The sequence below is a fragment of the Macaca nemestrina genome, chromosome 10 (genome assembly GCF_043159975.1).
Source record: "Macaca nemestrina isolate mMacNem1 chromosome 10, mMacNem.hap1, whole genome shotgun sequence".
In the NCBI taxonomy this organism is placed as follows: Eukaryota; Metazoa; Chordata; class Mammalia; order Primates; family Cercopithecidae; genus Macaca; species Macaca nemestrina.
In genome coordinates, this window is record NC_092134.1 from 120,748,933 (window position 1) to 120,770,872 (window position 21,940).

General features: G+C 33.5%; 1 protein-coding gene across 4 annotated transcripts in view; it reads right to left on the reverse strand.

The window, feature by feature from the left end:
- The window catches only part of LOC105469870 (solute carrier organic anion transporter family member 1B1), a 121,222-nt gene that overhangs the window by 57,988 nt on the left and 41,294 nt on the right, over positions 1-21,940 (reverse strand). For all 4 annotated transcript variants that reach the window (XM_071072084.1, XM_071072083.1, XM_071072086.1 and 1 more), the window contains one exon: positions 614-755. In XM_071072084.1, coding sequence (XP_070928185.1) covers positions 614-755 — 142 coding nt within the window. The remainder of the gene's footprint in view (positions 1-613; positions 756-21,940) is intronic.

Consider the following 21,940-nt stretch of genomic DNA (forward strand, 5'->3'; position numbering starts at 1 on the left):
AAGAGAAAAATTCCCAGAAAATTTAATATTCATCTCATAAATGCTCTAGAAGAAAATAACTAAATAGGGAAAGATGCAAATATGAACCAGAAAATGTTTTCCCTGAGCTATTATTGGAGAAATCCAAGTTAAAATGAAGACAACAAAATATCTTCAATATTTCAAAGGAAAGATTTTGGTGTGCTCAGTGAAACAATAGAAGTCTAATGTAGGTTGCTCTGAAAAGATTCCTTTCTCCTTAAGAATAACAGTCCTCTCCCAAACTTTCTTCATCTTGAGAGAGGGGAGGTAAAGTAGGGCATGGTGTTAGTTTGCAAAAATTGAATTTGTGTAGAATCAGGGTTTCTGAACATCCTCACTATCAATATTTTTGGCTACATCATGCTTTGTACATTATAGAATATTTAGCAGTACCTCTGACCTCTACTTTAGATACCAGTAGTACCTCCCTTGCCCCCCAATCCCTGTCCAGTTATGACAACCAAAAATGTTTTTGGTCATTGCCAAATTGCCTCTGAGAGATAAATTTACCCCAGTTGATAACCAGTGGTGTAAAGCATATTTTTTTTTAACTTTGCAAGTTTGGTTATTAAAACAGAAAAAAAAATGTTACCAATTTCAAAGCTTCCATCAATAAAACCAACAAGAGAAGAGGATATCTCAAATCTCCTTTCTATATGAATGATGGAACTTTTCATAACAACTGCACCTAGTGCCTTAGCAATAAAGCTGAGTGCCAGAGCTGCCAAGAACATCTGAAATCAGAAGGAAAGGGGAAAAATGGTTAATCAAAGGACTATATAATGTCAACAGGCACATGGAATTATAATAGCTTTTCTTCTTTACTTAAAAACATTATTTGTATCTTAAAAACCATACTTAGTTTTCCCTCTTACCAGGTACTACTAATCAGGTACTAACATTTAAATGTTATTATCACTACACTGATAAAGCATCATTTCTAATTTGGTTATAATATCAAAATATTACAGCATTGCAGTTAAGATTGTTATTTTAAAATTAATCTCATTAACTGATTTATAGAAAGCTACTTCACATTCTCAGATGGCCATGATGATGAGCTATTCTTTATTTCCACGTGAATAGCATTGGCTAACTGGGAGGGGAGTGGCAGTACATTCTCAAAGGTAGCATGTCCAGGAAGCCAGCTGAAAAATAGAACTTTTCAGAGGCAAAGAAAAATTCTATGACCAACACAACTGACTGGCATCCAGCATAAGAGGCAGTGGTTATAGATGTTTTATTTGTCAATTTCATGTTAATAAAATGTATCGATTAATCAGTTCTCTTACAGCTCACATTTATATCCATAAACAAATTTCTTTGGGCGTCTACTATTAACATTTACCTTGTTATATATTAGATGTTTATATCCCCTGCCTCAAATTTATATGTTGAAACTCTAATTTCCAATGTGTTGATATTTGGTGATAGGGTCTTTTTGAGGAAATTAGGTCATGAGAATGGAGCCCTCTTGATAAGATTAGTGCCCTTATAAGACAATAAATTAGAGATTCTATTTCTCTCTCTCTCTCTCTCTCTCTTTCCCCTCCCCGCCAAGTGATGATACAACAAGGATATGGCCTTCTGGAAACCAGGAATAGGGCCCTTTATCAGAAGTCAATCATGCCAGAACGCTGATATCAGAATTCTCAGCCTCTGGAAATGTGAGAGATAAATATCTGTTGTTTAAGACACCGAGTCTGTGCTATTCTGTCACTCTGAACTGACTAAATGACCCCTTCTAATTACCTCCTATATTTCCCAATGGTTTCCACTACCATGCCTAGCTTCAATTATTGCAAGAGCCCCCTAAGCCCATGTGTCTACTTCTGTGCACATCTACCTAACAGTCTCTTCTCAACAAAGTAGCTAAAGAAGTCCTTTATAAATCAGAAATAGACCATGCTGCCCCTTTGTCTTCCCATATGGGTTATAGTAATATCGAGTTTTTTCCGATAACCTATGAGACCATAAACAACCTGTCCTCTTTTTGACACCCACCTCCCTACAAATATTCCTCTTATCTTTCTAATCTTATACTTTGTTACTCTTGTCCTTGGTCATTCCTCTCCAGCTACATTAGACCTTCTTGTTGTATATTGAGCATTCCAGATTCATTATATTGCTCCAGGCTTTTTGTTCTTTTCACTCGACATGAAAGGCTCTTCCCCATAGTCGTGTTTCTATCATTCATTCCTTCACACCCTTAAGAGTTTTGCTCAATGGAACTTTCACAGTGAGGTTCTCCTCAACCACTCTCTTTAAAATTGCACGCCTTTCTGCTCACAATGCATTTATTCCTTTACGTGTTTATTTTATATTGCCACAGCAGAATATTAGCCCCCATCAAGTCATAGGTTTTTGTCTGTTTTGTTCATTGCTCCATCCCCAGTGATTAGGACAGTGCCTGTCACAAAGATGCTTAAGAAATAATGAGTGAACATTTATATAACCAAAACCTACTCTGTGTCTTGTCCTAGGCTATGTTTGGGGGATAGAGATAAAAGGCCCCCCCCAAAAAACTCTTTGATAGCTGACAAAATGTGGGTGTGTTCCTTTCTGCATAAGAAACTGTCAAATGATACATGGTATTAATGAAGATAAAAGGAATTGAAAAAATTTATTAAATGATACAACTTATAGAGATAACTAAAAGTTTTAAAATAAAATATAAAAAGTTGTCTACGAAACAGCATAATAAAAGGTAGAAGAGTATCAATACTAGTTGATGATGGGAAGAACAAGACAGGAGAAAGGGGCAATGGAGTTAGGCAAAAATTATAGAGATTTTCTTCAAAGATAGTCAATTCTAACATCTTGTAAAAATGTATACAGTCTTTGTGCCATAGAATAGTGATAAAAATTGTTCAGGTTCTAATCATTAAAAAATCATTTTATTAAAAAGGACTAAAAAATGTGTAAGATAGTGACATCAGCAAGACAGCAGAACAGCCCTGGAACCTCAACAGCAAGGCACAATTTTAACACTATATGTACTAAATGCCTCTGTAGGAATTTCAGACACCAATTACAAGGTTTCTGTACCTCCAGACTATCGTGAAAACAACCTGGCAAGAAAAATCATGATTGTTTCCAGTCTCTCTCACTAGAGTCTTTCTCACTCCACACTGTGCAATGCAGTTGGAAGGAAACATTTAATCCCCTATGTTCAATATTTTGATTTTTAAGGAGGTTGCCCAAGGACTGGCTTCTGACTTGCCTGTATTCAAGTACAAATAAAAATGGGGTCTTTCAAAGCAAAGGCAACCAAAGGTGCACCAAAACTGCAGTTCCAGACATAGACACTAGGTGGAGCACCAGTACAACAATTTAATGCAGCCCCAGAAAGGCCACTCTGAAGCAACAGGGGAGGGTCTTTTACAGAAATCAGCAAACCTTTTCAAACAGATTACACACACAAGCCTAAAGGAGAAAGAAAAGAATGTATACTAGAAAAATAGCATGAGTAGGCCACGGAATCTCTATCCAGAATTAGTGAGGAGAGTTCTCCTTGTAGAAAATCATCTCACAAAATCTGGGAGAGTTGGCTGATTTTTGAAATGTTAAAATCTCAACAACAAAAGAATACAAAGTATAAAAAGAAAGAAAGGATTCTCACACATTAAAAGGAAAAAAATTACATCTCCAGAAACTGACCGAAAACAAATGAAGATACAGAAATTGCCAGACATGGGACTTGAAATTAGTCAAGTATGTGCAATGAATTAAAAGAGAACACGAACAGACAACTAAATGAAATGAAGAACATAACAAATAAACAAAATAGGAATATTAACAAAGTAGAAACTATGAAGAACCAAATCGAAATTCTGGAGTTGAAGTATAAAATAACTGAATTGAAAAATTCATTAGAAAGACTCAAAAGGTAACTTGGCTAAGCAGAAGAAAAAAATCAGCAAAATCAGAGACAGAACTTGTAAAATTAGAGTCACAGGCGCAAAAAGAAAAGAAGAACAATGAAGAGCCTAAAGAAATTATGGGACACCATCCAGCAGGGCAACATATGCATTATGGGAATACCAGAAGAGAAGTAAATGAGAAAGGTCTGAAAACTTATAAATTATGGCCCCCAATTTTTTAAATCTTAGGAGATAAAGGAACCCAAACATTTAAGAAGCTCAAATAATTCCAAATAAGATAAATCTAAAAAAACTCTATACCAAGACACAGTATAATCAAACTGTCAAAAATTACACACAAACAGAGAATCTTAAAAGCAGCAGCAAAAAAACCCCATTCATTTAGTACAAGGAAGCTGACAGCTCTTCAAGTGGTGTTTGGAAAACTGGATACCCACATGCAAAGAAATGAAGTTGGGCCCTTACCCTATAGTATATGCAAAAATTAACTCAAAATGAACTCAATACCTAAATGTAAGACCTTAAACTTACAGAAAAAAAATAGAAGAAAAGCTTCGGGACATTGAATTTGGCAAATTTTTAAATATGATACAAAAAGCACAGGGAACAAAATTAAAAATACGCAAATCAGACTATATCAAACTTAAATCTTCTGCACATAAAGGAAAACAACAGGGTGAAAAGATAACCTATGGAATGGCATAGAATAAATGCAAATAATATAAGTGGTGAGGAGTTAATATCTAGAATATATGGACTTTTCCAAGGAAATAACAACGACAAAGAGCAACCCAATTTAAAAATGGGCCAAGGACTTACACAGACATTTCTGCAAAGAAGATATACAAAGAACCAATAAGCACATTAAAAGATGCTCAACTTTCTAATTATCAGGGAAATGCAAATTAAAACCACAATGAGATATCACCCCACAGCCATCAGAAAAGTCACTATTTCAGGAATAGAGAATAATGAGTGTTGATGAGAATAGAGAGGAGTTAGGAACTTCATGTTTGTTGATGGAAATATAAAATGGTTCAGCCCTCATGAAAAAGAGTTTAGAGGTTCCACAAATACCAAAAAATAGAATCACCATATGAGCCATTTAATTCTTCTGGGTATATATTCAAAATAATTCAAAACAGGATCTAGCAGAGATATTTGCACATGCATATTCATTGCAGTATTATTAACAACAGCCAAGAGGTAGAAGCAACCCAAATGTCTATTTACGAATGAATAAAGCAAATGTGTTATACATACACAATGGAATATTATGCAGACTTAAAAAATAAGTAAATTACATCACATGCTACAATATGGATGAAACTCAAGGACATTATGCTAAGCTAAATAAGCCAGTCACAAAAAGAGAGATACTGTATAATTTTACTCATATGAAATATTTACAGTAGGCCGGGCGTAGTGGCTCACACCCTTAATCCCAGAACTTTTGGAGGCCAAGGTGGGCGGATCACGAGGTCAGGAGTTTGAGACCAGCTTAGCCAACATAGTGAAACCCTATCTCTACTAAAAATACAAAAAAACTCGGGAGGCTGAGGCAGGAGAATGGTGTAAACCCAGGAGGCGGAGCTTGCAGTGAGCTGAGATCCGGCCACTGCACTCCAGCCTGGGTGACAGAGCGAGACTCCGTCTCAAAAAAAAAAAAAAAAATTTACCTGGGCATGGTGGCAGTCGCCTGTAATCCCAGTTACTTGGGGGGCTGAGGCAGGAGAATCGCTTGAACCCAGGAGGCAGAGGTTGCAGTGAGAAGGGATCGCCCCACTGCTGCACTCCAGCCTGGGTGACAGTGCAAGACTCCATCTCAAAAAGGGTGACAGTGCAAGACTCTATCTTAAAAAAAAAAAAAAAAAAAGAAAGAAAGAAATATTTAAAGTAGTCGAAAAAATAGAAACAGAAAGTGGAAAGGTATTTACTAAGAACTGTGGAGAAGATAGTTTAGTGGATACAAAGTGTCATTGGAAAACGAAAAAGTTCAAGAGATCTATTCATCCATGTGAGCGTACTTTACACTTTTTAATTGTACACTTAAAAAGTGGTTGAAAAGGTACATTTAATGTTATGGGTTTTTTACCAGCATGACAAAATAATGCATTATTTTATAGGGAGAAAAAGTAATGTGAGTGGTCTCCTGCTGAGAGAATTAACCTCTCCTACTGGATATGTTTAAAGTGCCAGAGTGGCTGCAGATACTAATAGTTCTACGACATTTTCATTTGCTTTACAATAGCTCTTTACCATACTGTTATCTACTAATTTATGAAGTTCTGTACTGATGGAGAACTTCTTGATAAACATCCCCTCCTCCATTCCTTTCTCACCCTCTACTAATTTAGGTTCTTTTATAATGAGCTATATTTTCATTGTCACATTTTATTAGATTTTATTAATTTGTAATAAAAATGTCATATCCTTGTATGTAAACTGTCAAGATTTGTTATGATAAAATATTTATCAAGAGGATTATTATAAAAAACTATAAAGATGATCTCCACCACATTTTTTGGTGGCATTAAAACATATTTAGAAATAACTTTTGTTATAAAGCATTTTTAAAATAAAATTTGTCATGTAGTTGGAATCATATAGTAGGTAACATTTTAATATTGACTTCTTTTACTTATAAATATGCTTTTAATGTTTTATGTCTTTTCATTGGTTATGTCTCATTTCTTGTTAATCACCCAAAATATTCTTATTCTATTGCATGAATGTACCATAGTCGCTTTACCCATTCACATATTGAAGGACACCTTGGTTGCTTCTAGCTTATGGCAGTTATCAATAAGGCTGCTATAAACACCTGTTTGCAGGTTGTTGTTGTAGACATGCTTCCCACTTGGTAGTTATTTCAGTGAATACCAAGAACTGCAAATGCTTGACTGTATGGTAAGCCTATCTTTACATTTGTAAGAAACCATTAGAATATTTTCCAAAGTGGCTGTACTATTTTGAATTCTCATTGGCAATAAGTAAGAGTTCCTTTTGCTCCACATTCTTGCCAGTATTTGGTATTTTTTGTGTTTGGAATTTTAGTCCTTTAAACAAGTATATAGTGATATAGCTCATTGTTTAATTTACAATTCCCTAATGATGTGATGTGGAGCATTTTTCCACATGCTCATTTGTCATCTCTGTATCTTCTTCAGTGAGGCATCTGTTCAGATTTCATCCTCATTTTATCATTGGGTTATTTTTCCAATTGAGTTTTTGGTGTTCTTTGCATACTTTTGAATATCAGTTCTTTATTGGATATATCATTCCAATGTCTTCTGGTCTCTGATGAGAAATCGGTTGTTAATTTTATTAAGGAACTCTTGCCCATGATTATTTCCTGCTCTTGTTGCTGTCAAGATTCTGTATTTATTTTTATTTTTTGGCCTTTGATAGTTTGATCATAATGTGCCTCAAAGTGGATCTCTGAGTTAATTTTATTTGGATTTTATGCTTCTACAATGTTTAGATCATATATTTTATCAAATTTGGGATGTTCTCAGCCATTTTTTTTTTTCAAATATTATTTCTTCCCTTTTCTCTCTCTCCTCTCCTACTGGAACTACCATAATTTTTATGCTGGTTCACCTGATAGTGTCCCACAGTTCCCTAGGTTTTGTTAATCTTTCTTCAGTTTTTTTTTTCTTTCTGCTTCTCAGACTAAACATTTCAATTGTCTTATCTTCAAGTTTGCTGATTCTGTGTTCTAACTGCTAAAATTTGCTGTTGAACCTTTGTCTAAGTCAGTTCAGACTGCTATCACAAATTATGATGGACTGTATGGCTTAAACAACAAACAGTTATTTCTCACAGTTGTGAAGAGTGAGAAGTCTGAGATAAGGGTGCCAGCATGGTCAATTTCTGGTGAGGGCCCTCTCATAGGCTGCAAACAGCTAACTTCTCTTTGTGTTCTCACATGAAGGAAAAAAAATCTAGTGAGCTATTCGTCATTTTCTTGTAAGGCACTACTTGCATTATAAGAGCAAATTTCTCATCATCTCTTTAGCTCCCAAAGACCTCCAAATACTATCACGTTGGATTTTGAAATTCAATATACACTTTTGGGGACAGGGGAACAAATATTTAGTCCATAACACCTTCTTGTAAATTTTCATTTTGTTTATTGTATTTGTTACCTCCTTTGACCTTTCACTTGCCTTGCTCTAAGCTTGGGGGTTAGCATTAGGTAAAATGATACAATCTTCTCAGACGTTTTATGAGCATATGTCTTGCCTTGGACATATGTGTGGCTCCCTAAATACCTTTGTGTACATGCCATCCCATCCTAGCTACATAATAAACTTGATAATAATAACTTATTTTCATCATCAGTGTGAGCTACCATCTCTAGCTATATGTTCTAAACTTCTTCAAATAAAAACCAGAGATATAAATGTGCACAATCATAAAACAAAATGTGCATTGGCAGAAAGAGACAATTGACATTGAGATAGGAAATAAAGTCTGTATTTACCTGCAATCATGGCAGATCAGTCATTAATTTATTATGGCAATAGTTCTAAACTTAAAGTCAGAAGACAGTTCCAAGTTTCTCATTTGTCAAATGCACAACTTTGATTAGCTTTGGAACTCAACTGATTTACTCAAGAAACGCTCATCGAGCAAGTGCAATATAGCAGTTACTCTGCTAAGCTATGTAGTTGAGGCAGGTATAGAGGAACAGGAACGAGGACAGTAAAAACAAATAAGACATAATCAATGCACTAAAAATTATAATCTTCAGTGACAGTAAACCAATAATGACAGTATAACATGTATGGGGTTCTATAATTGCCATAATTTTATAATGGTATGAGCAGATAGGAAAAAGGGACTATTCTGACCTTACAGGTTAAAGTTCTTATAGATGTGTTGACACTGGGGCTAAGCCTTCAGTTGGTAATAGAAGCTTAGATATTGAAGACACAAAATATGTAAAACAAAATAGGAAGCACATGAAAAGCCCCTAAGAAGTGAAATAACATGGATTATTTGAAAACCAGAAATAATATTTGTGTAGGTGAAGTGTAAAGACAGAAATATGTTCAACACTGAGGGGTCAGTACGCATTTTTAAATATTACATAACAAAATTAAATTGTAGAGGGTTCTTCCTGGCAGCCAGGAAGAAGAAGAACTTACAAAAAAAGATCTGTTAGAAAGCTGACTTCAGAAAAAAAAATGAGTAGTGATGAAAAGTAGTTAACAAGCTTACAGACACACAAGGAAGAGTTTAAGAGGAGAACCAACAGTAGGTGGAGAAAAGAGAAAATGTAAAGTCTGATTTTGTAGAACATATGAACAAACAAATAACATACTTTGAAATAATATAACAGTGTTCAAATTATCCACTTATGAAGATCATGAAAAATGACAATCAACTAATACTAATTCATAGATGGCACACACGTTGTAGTCCTTTAATGAAGTATTTTAAAATAACTATTCTAACTACTCCCTAGTTAGAATAGTTAGTTCTCTTCATAACTATTGACATAAAGAAAACAATGTCATAGTGAATGAAAATATAGGAAATGTCACTAAAAGAAAAGAGGTATAAAAATAAGAAAAATTTGCAATATTTGAAGTAAATAAGTATAACCGAAATGTTAACTTATACCACAGCTTCTGGACAGGTATTGTGTATATACTGTCTTTGTAATATATACCTTTCTGTGATGTATGTTGTAGCCCTTCTTCAAATTTTCCAAATTAATTTATTCACAAAAGCATTAATGGGAAATATAGCTTTTGAAAAATATTTGATAACATCGATAAAGGAGAAGGATTACATCAGATATCCCACAAAAATAACTTCACAACACTTTCCTGCACTTCACATATTTCTTTCCAAATAATACAGAAAGAGCATAAGCATAAATCATGTCATTATATGGAATCTACTATTTTTCAGGAACTGTTCCAGCTATTTTGTGTATATTATTTCTAGTGTCTGCAAAATCTTTGCCTGATATGTGTTACTGTCTTCATTATACAAATAAGAATAATAAAGTTTAGAGATGCAAAGTTATTTAACTAGAGAAACAAAACTGAAGTGAGCATAACTGGAATTGGAACAAAAGTATTATACATGAAAAAGAAAAGTAGTTCATGAACACAATATAACCCCCTTTTTCTTCGTCTCCTTTTTATCTTGAGTCAAAGCCTTATTACGTCTCACTTCGTTAATCTGTGGTACACTGCTGCTTCTCTCCATTTGAAACAATGGGAATTCTGCATGAATTTTAATGCCCAGCTTAATGCCACCTCCTTAGCGAAGCTTTATTTCTTCTAGTAGGAATTTGTTTTGTATCTGTTATACAACGAATGTATCATGTGGAATGGAAATTTTCTAGAGCAAAACACATAATAAAAATAATGAAGTTAAAAAAATTTTGAAATGTTTTATCCATGAAGATCTTTGTGATACAGCTCTATTTGCATTTTTCTCTACTTAAACTATTTAAAATATGTGTTAAAATTGTTTTACAAATTAAAAAAATGTAGTCCATTAAATTGAATAAAATATTTTTAAGTGTTCTTTTTATTGCTTACTTTAATATTAAAAAATAATGGATATAATTATTCTTGTTGGATCTATTAGTTTATTTTCATGCACATCAATAAGAACACATGTATATTCATGTATTGTATGCATTTCTTAAGAGTATCTATATTATCATGTAATTTATTTTTCTGATTTTAAAAAGTTGTTCCTAGAAATTTTAGTTTATTTATAATATTATTTAAAATCTTATTTATTTATTTATTTATTGATGTATTGAGGCAGACTCTCACTCTGTCACCCAGGCTGAAGTGCACTGTTGTGATCTCGGCTCACTGCAACCTCTGCCTACCAGGTTCCAGCGATTTTCCTGCCTCAGCCTCCTGAATAGCCAGGACTACAGGCATATGCCATCAAACCTGGCTAATTTTTATATTTTCAGTAGCGACAGGGTTTCACCGTGTTGGCCAGGCTGATCTCGAACCCTTGACCTCAAGTGATTCGCCCACCTCAGCATCCCAAAGTGCTATGACTACAGGTGTGAGTCACTGTGGCTAGCCTAAAATCTCTTTTTTAAAATTTGACATTTATGATTACTAGATTTAAAGTTGTTAATATTTTCTCTCTAACTTTTATTTTAAGTTCAGAGGTACATGTGAAGGTTTGTTATACAGGTAAACGTGTCATGGGGGTTTGAGGTACAGATTATTTCATCATCCAGGTATTAAGCCTAGTACTCAATAGTTATTTTTTCTGCTTCTCTCTCTCCTCCCACCCTCCACACTCAGCTAGACCCCAGTGTTTGTCAACCCCTTTTTTGTGTTCATGAGTTCTCATCATTCAGCTCACACTTGTAAGTGAGAACATGAAGTATTTGGTTTTCTCTTCCTGCATTAGTTTGCTAAAGATGATAGCTTTCAGCTCCATCCATATTTCCACAAAAGACATGATCTTGTTATTTTTATGGCTGCACAGTATTTCATAGTATGTACCGCATTTCCTTTATCCAATCTGTCATTGATGGGCATATAGGTTAATTCCATGTCTTTCTTTGCTATTGTGAATAATGTTGCAATGAACATTCACATGCATGTGTCTTTATAGTAGAATGATTTATATTCTTCTGGATGTATATACAGTGATGAGGTTGCTGGGTTGAATGGTAGTTCTGGTTTTAGCTCTTTGACATATTGCCACACTGCTTTGCACATGGTTGAACTAATTTACACTCCCACCAACAGTGTATAAGTGTTCACTTTCTCCACAACCTTGCCAGGCATCTGTTAGTTTTTTATTTTTTAATAATAGTGATTCTGACTAGTGTGAGATAGTCTCACTGTGGTTTTGATTTGAATTTCTCTAATGATCAGTAATGTTGGCCTTTTTTTTTTTCATGTGCTTATTGGCCATGTGTATGTCTTCTTTTGAAAAGTGTCTGTTCATACGCTTTGCCTACTTTTTAATAAGGCCATTTGTTTTTCTCTTATAAATTTAAGTGTCTTATAGATGCTGGATATTAGACTTTTGTTAGATGTATAGTTTGTAAATATTTTCTCCCATTCTGTAGGATGTCTGTATATGCTGTTGACAGTTTCTTTTTCTGTGCAGAAGCTCTTGAGTTTAGTTATTTCTCATTTGTCAATATTTGCTTTTGTTTTGATTGCTTTTGGTGTCGTTTGTCATGAAATCTTTGTCGTTTCTATGTCCAGGATGATATTGCCTAGGTTGTCTTCCAGGGTTTTTGTAGTTGGAGGTTTTAGATTTAAGTCTTTAGTCTGTCTGGAGTTGATTTTTATGTATGGTGTAAGGAAGGGGTCAAGTTTCAATTTTCTGTATATGACCAGCTAATTATCCCAGAACCACTTATTGAACAGGGTTCCCCCCTTCCCCAATTGCTTGTTTTTTCAGCTTTGTTGAAGAGCAAATGATCATAGGCATGCAGCCTAATTTCAGGGCTCTCTATTTGGTTCCATTGGTTTATGTGTCTGTTTTTCTACTAGTACCATGCTGATTTGGTTACTATAGTTCTGTAGTATAATTTGAAATCAGATGGCATGATGTCTCCAGCTTTGTTCTTTTTGCTTAGGATTGTCTTTGCTATTTGGGCTATTTTGGTTCTGTATGACTTTCAAAATTCTTTTTGTTTTTTAGTTCTGTGAAGAATATTGTTGGTAGTTTAATAAGAATAGCATTGAACCTGTAAGTTGCTTTGGGCAGTATGACCATCTTAATGATATTGATTCTTCCTATCTATGAGTATGAGATATTTTTCTCTTTGTTTGTGTCTTCTCTAATTTCTTTGAGCAGTGTTTCATAATTCTCAATGTAGAGATTTTTCACCTCCCCAGTTAGCTATACTTCTAAGTATTTTATTCTTTTTGTGTCAATTGTGAATGGGATTGCCTTCCCAATTTGGCTCTCGGTCTGTTATTGGTGTATAGGAATTCTAGTGACTTTTGTACATTGATTTTGTGTCCTGTAACTTTGCTGAAGTTGTTTAACAGCTGAAGGAGCTTTTGGAGTTTTCTAGATATAGAATCATGTCATCTGCAAACAGGGATAGTTTGACTTACTTTTTGACCATAGACCATTACTTTTAAAATGGTGAAAAACATTATCTTGGTAAACTCACAGCAAATAATGCTAAATAGGAATTTTCTCAATTTACTTTTATCTACGTTGAACTATGTAAATGTTTCACTTTAAATAAACTATCACATTTTCTCTCTTCAGTTTCCCCTTTTCACAAATATTTATGTAAGAAAAATTTGAATAAATTGTATTTATTATTTTTTTCATTTGCCATTTTTTATTGCTGCAAAGTCATAGGTATTTTCAATTGCTTTTTATTCAGGTATAGAATATAAGTTTACCTAATTCAAATAAGACCTGTATTAAAATAATTTTTCTATCTGTCAAGATTTTCTAAAATACAATATTAGAATTTCAAAATTATTTTATGCAATTTAAACTCTAATAAACTAATTTGGCCAGCTCTTTTTCTTATATCTATCTGCAAGTTTTGTTTTTAATAGTGAAAATATGCTAAACTGTTCAAAAACAGTTTTGATTCTCTATTGATTACTTTGACTACAGAACTTCAATGCATTTTGAGAAAATGCAATAAAACCTTATAGAATTAATTTATGCATATGTTTACTATCATAGAGGAACTTTTGTAATTCAGATCAGCATCTTCTCAGAACTTTTACAGTTTGATTATTCATATATATGTAAATGTCGGCAAGCACTGCTTCAATTAGTGGAATATCAAATATTAGACAGAATTATGGATTATATGTAAATTGTTGTAAAATATAAAAATGCTTTGCTCCATTAATTTTTTTCTTTGAAAAAGAAGAACATTATTTTCGCATATTAAGGTATGATTGACAAATAATATTCTATGTATTTAAGATATACATTATATTTTTTCATTTTAGTAAATTGTTTTCTACTGCAACACCCAAGATCCAGTAAAATGTGTATTTTGTATGAGCAAAAAAAAAAAGGTAATTTATTATAAATCTTGAATTTATGTTAGCTATTGTAATGTTATTTACAATAATATGAGAATTTTTTTTTTTTTCTTGAGACACACTCTTACTCTATCTCCAAGGATGGAGTGCAATGGCATGGTCTTGGCTCACTGCAACCTCTGCCTCCTGGGTTCAATCGATTCTCTCACCTCAGCCTCCTGAGTAGCTGGGACTAAAGGCACGTGCCACCACACTTGGCTAATTTTTGTAGTTTTAGTAGAGACGGGGTTTCACTATGTTGGCCAGGCTCGTCTCGATCTCCTGACCTCGTGATCCGCCCGCCTCGGCCTCCCAAAGTGCTGGGATTGATTACAGGCATGAGCCACACACCTGGCCTAATGTGAGAAATTTTTACCTTTGAAAAATACAGTTTGAAAAATTATGTTTTTATTCTATGAATTTAGTTTCAAAAATTTATTGAATTAATTATTTTTTGAATTTTGAACATCTAATAACATGGATATACAATTGTCATCACTTAATCATTTGCAAAGTTATTTTTCTGCTAATGACATCAACATATTAATAGCTATTACTTTACTTAGTATACTTAGGAATAAGAAGTTGGATAAACTGGAACATAGGATGGGTATACACTTGTTAAATGTTTGTTGAATTTTAAATAATCTTTGATTATTTTCACATATTAAAGAATTTAGTATTTTATTTTATTTTATTTTATTTTATTTTATTTTATTTTATTTCTTTGAGACGGAGTCTGACTCTGTCGCTCAGGCTTTAGTGCAGTGGCATGATCTCGGCTCACTGCAAGCTCCGCCTGCCTGGTTCACGCCATTTTCCTGTCTCAGCCTCCTGAGTAGCTGAGATTACAGGTGCCGGCCACCACGCCTGGCTAATTTTTCTATTTTTAGTAGAGACGGGGTTTTACCGTTTTAGCCAGGATGGTCTGGATCTCCTGACCTTGTGATCCACCCGCCTTAGCTTCCCAAAGTGCTGGGATTATAGGCGTGAGCCACCACACCCAAGCAGTTTTTAAAATTATTTTACTCTTCACATCAATTTGATGACAAAGGGCATTCCTTAACTTGTTTTATTGAAATTCAAAACTATTTCAATTGAATAACACAAATAATTTGGCCTCTCTTTATCTTCCAATTCATCTTGAAAAATTACCACTGCATTTTCCCTGCCCTTCAGGAACAAATTATACAGTCTTGGCTGGGCGCGGTGGCTCACGCCTGTAATCCCAGCACTTTGGGAGGCTGAGAGGGGCAGATCATGAGGTCAGGAGATCGAGACTATCCTGGCTAACATGATGAAACCCCGTCTCTACTAAAAATACAAAAAATTAGCCAGGCGTGGTGGCGGGAGCCTGTAGTCCCAGCTACTTGGGAGGCTGAGGCGGCAGAATGGCGTGAACCTGGGAGGCGGAGCTTGCAGTGGGCCACTGCAGCCTGGGAGACACAGTAAGACCCCATCTCAAAAAAAAAAAAAAAAAAAAATTTACAGTCTTAATTAACTTCTGAACATTTGTAGTTATTTCTTCTTATCTGAATTGTACAATTGCTTAGAAGATTTTCTGGTTAGAATGTTGTATATATCATTTTATTATTAGCCATCAGTTTCCATAGTTTTAGTTTAATTTTGAATTGAATGTATGAGTATAAACTCAATATACATGATTCAAGTACGTTTTACTGGTGCATTTCAGAAAGCGTAGGCTGTCTTTATTTCATGTGTGTTTCTAAACCTAATATTTTCCTTCTTTTTTCTTCTACTTTACACTCACTTTACTATATTCTTGGCTAAATCAGAAACCCATCTGTGGACTTAGATCGTATGTTATACAATAAAAGAGAATGTACTTTAGAGTCAGATCTGGGCCAAGTTTTTGTTTTTTGTTTATTTTGCTGCTATTTGTTTGTTTTTGCTTGCTAACCTTACAAAGATGAAAAAGTTACACAATTCACAGAAATATAGTTTCCTCATAAATAGTAGTATAATATAGAATATTTAACTTACTTATTTTAGAAGCTCATGGTAAGATTCAAAAGAAATTATGTTCATGTGTTCATGAACATGTTCGTGAATATCAATGCATTGTACATGTATCATATTTGGAAGACTATTGATTTATCCTTCTTTCTCTCTATTCATATAAATTTTATTTCTGAAACTTAAATTCATTCACAGTTCATTTACACAAATTATGTTAGCAGTAGGAGAAGAGCAGGAAGAGCGTTGAGCATCAAGTTGCTTGTTATCACCTCTGTAAAATACCTTTTGGATGAGTTTAAAATATGAATTACAGAGTGAAAAATTATAAAACACTTTTCTCATGCATAAATTGGATGATGTACCCCAGCTCAAGATATAAATTTGTATTAAGCATCAGTATTATGCTTTTTAAAAGGTTCTTGTTTATAAACCTACATTGCTTTGCTTTAACTTTATATAATTTTGATAGATTAAGATAGCACTTTTTAAAATCTCAGATTTTTTTCCATTATTAACTAACATTAGGCAATTCTATCTTTAACAGTAGTCACGTTAGCCAAATAAATTTCTTATGATTAATTCCTCTTACATTTTACCATGCTTGTCATCTGTTTGTGCATTTCTGTGCTGATTTGATTAATTTCAGGCAAATTTTATAAATTCACCATTAAAATCTCATTCTTTTGTGATATCCTAGCAGTTGCCTGTGTCATTAGATTTAGTTGCTTATGAATTTTAAAGTTCTTTTACTTAAAAGATGAACATTTGTCATAAATTCTTTGTTTTTAATATCATTATTTTAATATAATATTTTCAAACATGGTAGAGTTTCAAAATCATAGACTTTGACATAATTTTTTAATCATTTACCTAATGTTGTTCTTTACAAATGGAGGGTGTAGCTCCTAGCATTCAAAGGTCTCTGTTATGAAATCACAAACCTATCTTCAAATTTACCTTTGTCTCTGTCACAATACTTCTTGTATTGATTTTGGTTTTTCTTTTCAATTACTACATACTTTCCCTATTAAAATACATGGCTATTTTATTATTTTTTTGTTGCCTTCAATACAGTTGCATGATTCAGATCAGCCTCTAGTAATCAGTGCTTTCTGCCTCAATGCAGGGATTGAGTACGACTGTTCAGATGTTGGTTGCAGGGGTCCTCCAGAGTAAAATCAGAGTAGCTCTGAAGTCCTGCTCAACAGAGCAGCTGAGCAAAGGACGAAAGACTAACCAGCCTGGAGCATTCCTTTCTACAGGTAATCCCCTCAGTATTTCTGCAGTACCGGTTAACAATCTCTCAAAGCAATTTCGCATTCAGGGGCCTAAGGGAGCCATGGGTAAAGAAATGCTTGTCAAAGTGCTGAGTGACATGTGGTTTATTGGTGACTGGTCTTCGCCTTCAGGCTCATCTCCCTCCCCTTTTTCTGACCTTTGCGGGTTCACAATGACAGAGTTCTATCCTTTAGCTCTTCCCTTGTGCAATTACTATAAAAAAGAAACCATCATAGCTAGGTAAGTGTGACTTCAGGGCAAAATAGTGATGTTTTTGAGAAAACATTTCAAAAGAGAAAGAAAAAAGCAAACCGGTTTGAAGACACTATAAGAAGTAATTGTTTTAGAAAACACTTACCAGGAGTTTAAAGTAAGCATTACAAATACACAAAATATATAAGAAAAAAAATTAGCCAAATGACATAAAAGCAAAATAAGATAACAAAAAAGAAGTAGAAAATATGGAGTGCAAGATGTATAATAGTTTCAAATAATATATGGGTTTAAAACAAGAAAAGAATTGGAAAATAAAATTGGTTATTTCATTTAAAATATTGAAAGCATATACAGGTAAAATGTTAAGATACACATAGTTTTAAACTAAAATTGAGAATAATTTAATTATTAATGCCTTCAAATTAGAAAAAAAATAAGTTGAAGAGGAGAAATATTTAAAGAAATAATAAATGAAAATTTTCCAATAATTTACTAAGATTAAAAACAAACAAACAAAAACGCAGGTTGAGAGTGCCCATTGAATGCTCAACACAAGAGATAAGTAAGAACACAGACATATTTGGAAGAAGTATGTTAAAATTTATGAATATCAAAGACAAGAAAAAAATTTGAAGCCTTTCAGGAAAGAAAGTATACCCCTTTTAACAGCAAAAGTGGGTATACAAAAGACAAAGAAACATATTTTTTAAGTATTGAAGTAAAAGAGCATTGAACCCATAATTTTATATTAAGCTAAACAGTCACTCAACTATAAAGATATATATGCTCAAGCATATAAGACCTCAAAAATACTGTAACCAAACACTCACACTGGAAACAATTTTGGAAGAATTGCTTAAATAAAAGAAGAATCAAATTCTGAAGATGTTGCATGAAATTTGTAAAGCAAAGTTAATAAAATACTTGATACATTTTCTCAATGTCTTAAAAAAATAAAACTAAAAACAGGTAAGGAGGTAAAATAGTCATAGTATCTAAAATTTAAAATTTTAGATTGAAAATCCAAATAGCATCATACTGTATAGACGGTAAGGAGGCATATCAAAGAGTATGTGAACATATGTCTCAGTCTGTTTGGAGTGCTATAAGAAAGTATAGCAAAATACAGCATATAAGAAAACTGTGTACTTTATAAACAATAGAAATTTACTTTTTACAACTCTTGAGCCAGGGAAATCTGAGATCAAGACATCAACAGATTTGGTATTTGGTGAGAACTATCATCTCACTGCAACCTCACATGTTAGAAGGGGCAAGGAAGCTCTATTGGGTCTCTTTTATAAGGACATTAATTTTGTTCAAGACGACTCTACCTTCATGAACTAATCACTTTCCAAAGTCCCCCCCTTCTAATAGAATCACCTTGGTGATTATGACTCAACATACAAATTTGGGGAGAAACAAACATTCAGACCATAGAATCATGCTAGAGTGTTTGTCTTGTTATGAGAGAGATAGGCATATAAATTCAAAAAGTATAAGAAAGAATTTTAAGGGAGCATAATAAAGGAGAAAATCAGCATAATAATCTAAGATAGTAAAAACAAGTCTAACTATATCAATAGATACAATAAACATAAGTGGACAAAATTGCTAGTTTACAGATAGGTAATTTTTAGTTTGCATTTTTCTTCAAAATTTACCTCCGTGCTTTTTATAAGAGATATTGCTAAATCATGATCTTTCTTTCAATTAGCAAGGACACACAAGATCTGAATAACACTATTAACAAGACTGACCTCTCAGGCACATATAAAATTATACATCCAACAATTCAAAGAATATGCATTTTTATTAAGTACAGCAGGGAGACTTACAAACATTGATGATGTACTAGGATGTAGAGAAGTCTCAACTAATTTCAAAAATTAGTTGTCATAGCTTCCACAATGCAATTACAACAAATATTAGTGGCAAAAAAATTTATTAAGAAAAATCTCCAAATATTTGAAGAAAATTATTTTTAAACAACTGATGTATTAATCAAGAAATCACAATGAAATCTTAAGTAAAATGTATAACTGTAAGACATGAGATAAGAAAATGCAATAAAAAATATATGCTCGCATTTCTGGTTTCTAGCTCTGGAAAACTTCAAGGAGCTGGAGGTTGCCGTTTTATAGTAACAACAAAAAAAAACACTGAACCAATTTAAAATGCAACAACTCTTCCTGGATCTGTAAAAGAGGTGAGGACCAATGGCAAACGACTGCCTTCAAGATTGGAGAGACAAATAGGTGATTACAAAGAGTCACAGCTTACAGCAGTAGAGACTCATGAACAGAAATCACACAGGAACTAGTTAGTGTGAAGGTAGAAATACTTTCACTATACTTGATAAACTGCTAGAGTCTCATTCAGTATGGTTAAGTCAGCACTAAACACTCCAAGGGAACCCAGTCAGTGACCTCCACATTTTGAGTTTTCCCTCCAGGAGCTGTACCAGGTTCTTAGAGTAAATGTTGGAGAAAAATTATCCTGTTCTTTCAGTAGCATGAGGGGACAAGACGCATTTTGAAATAGACCAGAGCCCTCTGTTTTTAATAGGACTCGTAGTGCTTGCCCTCAGGCAGAACTAGTTTATCAGAGCCTCATAAGATGGTGTGTTATTAGAGCCTAACTGACCCAAGGGAAAGGAAACACCCAACTCCAGCCAGTTCTAGTCTTCCATGTGACAGATGGAAAATACAAAAATCCATCTCTCGCTACCAAACCCATTCTGACTAAGAAGGAAAAAAAAATACTACAAAACACTTGTGAAGGTTACAGTCCAGAGGCAAAAAAAAAAAAAAAAAAGCCTCTTCTCTCCCACACCTTAGCAACAATTATTAAAGGCCTATGTATAGCATGTTTTTACAAAACTCAGTGCATTATGTCTGGATAACCAGAATATATTACAAGTCATCTAAAAGAAAAAAATATATAATTTTGAAGAGACAGAGCAAGAATCAGAACCGAATTCAGATATAGAAAGGATGTTGGATTTATTGGACTGAGAATTTAAAACAACTGTGATTAATATGCTAAGCATTCTAGTGGTAAAATAAAGAAGCAGGCAAGAACAGAACAATGAAAGCAGACAGATACAAATTTCATTAAAAAACAATATTATAATGTCAAAACACTGTAGCAGAAATGAAGAATGCCTTTGGTAAACATCAGTATACTGCACATGACTGATAAAAGGGTATCTGAGATTCAGGATATATGAATTAAAATCTGCAAAACTAGAAAGCAAATAAAAATAGCAAAGACAAAAAATAGAACAAAGTATCAAAAAACTGTGGGCCAACTAAAAAAGGTATAGCCTATACATAATGGAATCACTAGAAGGAGAAATAGAAAGAGACAGAAGAAATATTTGAAACAATAACAACTGAGAATTTTCCCCAAATTAATATCAGGCAAAAACAAACCACAGATCCTGGAAGTTCATAGAATAAAAAGTTGTATAAGTGCTCAAAAAGTTACACCTAGTCATGTCATTTTAAAACTATAGAAAATCACAAAGGAAAAAAATACCAAAATAATACAGAAGAAAAAATACCTTCCCCATACCCTGTGTATTTATCCATCTAACATGAAGGAGAAATAAAACTTCCTCTGAGAAATGAAAATGAAAGAACCGTTTTGCTGTAGAGCAGCCTTGCAAGATGTTAAAAGGCATTCTTTACAGAAAGATAAAATAGTATAAATCAGAAACTCAGATCTACTTAAAGCGAGGAAAGCATCAGAGGAGAAATAAGTGAGCATAAAATAGAAATTATTACTTTTATTATTCTTAATCTAAGACATAACTGTTTTTAAAAAGTATCTATAATGTAGTTGATTATGTATACTGACAAAAAAATGAAATGAATGATAATAATGATACAAGAAATGGAAGGAAAGTATTAGAAATAATTTGCCATTATCAGGTACTCACACTACCCATGAAGCGGTATGAAGTCATGTGAAAGTGGACTTGGATTATTTGTAAATTTATCTTGCAAACTCCAAGGCAACCGCTATGGTACATATTAATGTAACTACAGTCACACATGTCATAATGACATTTAAGTCAATGTTGGATAGCATATACAATGATGGTCCCATAAGATTATAATACCGTATTTTTACTTTATCTTTTCTATTCTCAGATATGTTTAGATACACCAATATCACTGTGTTGTAATTCTTACATTCTTTAGTAAACTACAATAATGTACAGGTTTTGGTAGCCTCAAAGTAATAGCCTATACCGTAAGCTTAGGTGTGTAGTAGGCTACAATATCTAGGTTTGTGTATGTACACACTAAGATGTTTGCACAATGACCAAATTATCTAACAATGCATTTCTCATAATGCATTCCTGCTGTTAAATGACACGTGACTATATATCAGTAATCACTTTTAACACAAATGATCTAAATGTATTAATTAAAAGACTGAAATTGACACAGTAGATCAAGTAACAAGAACCAACTATGTGTTGTCTACATGAAACCCACTTTAAATATATAA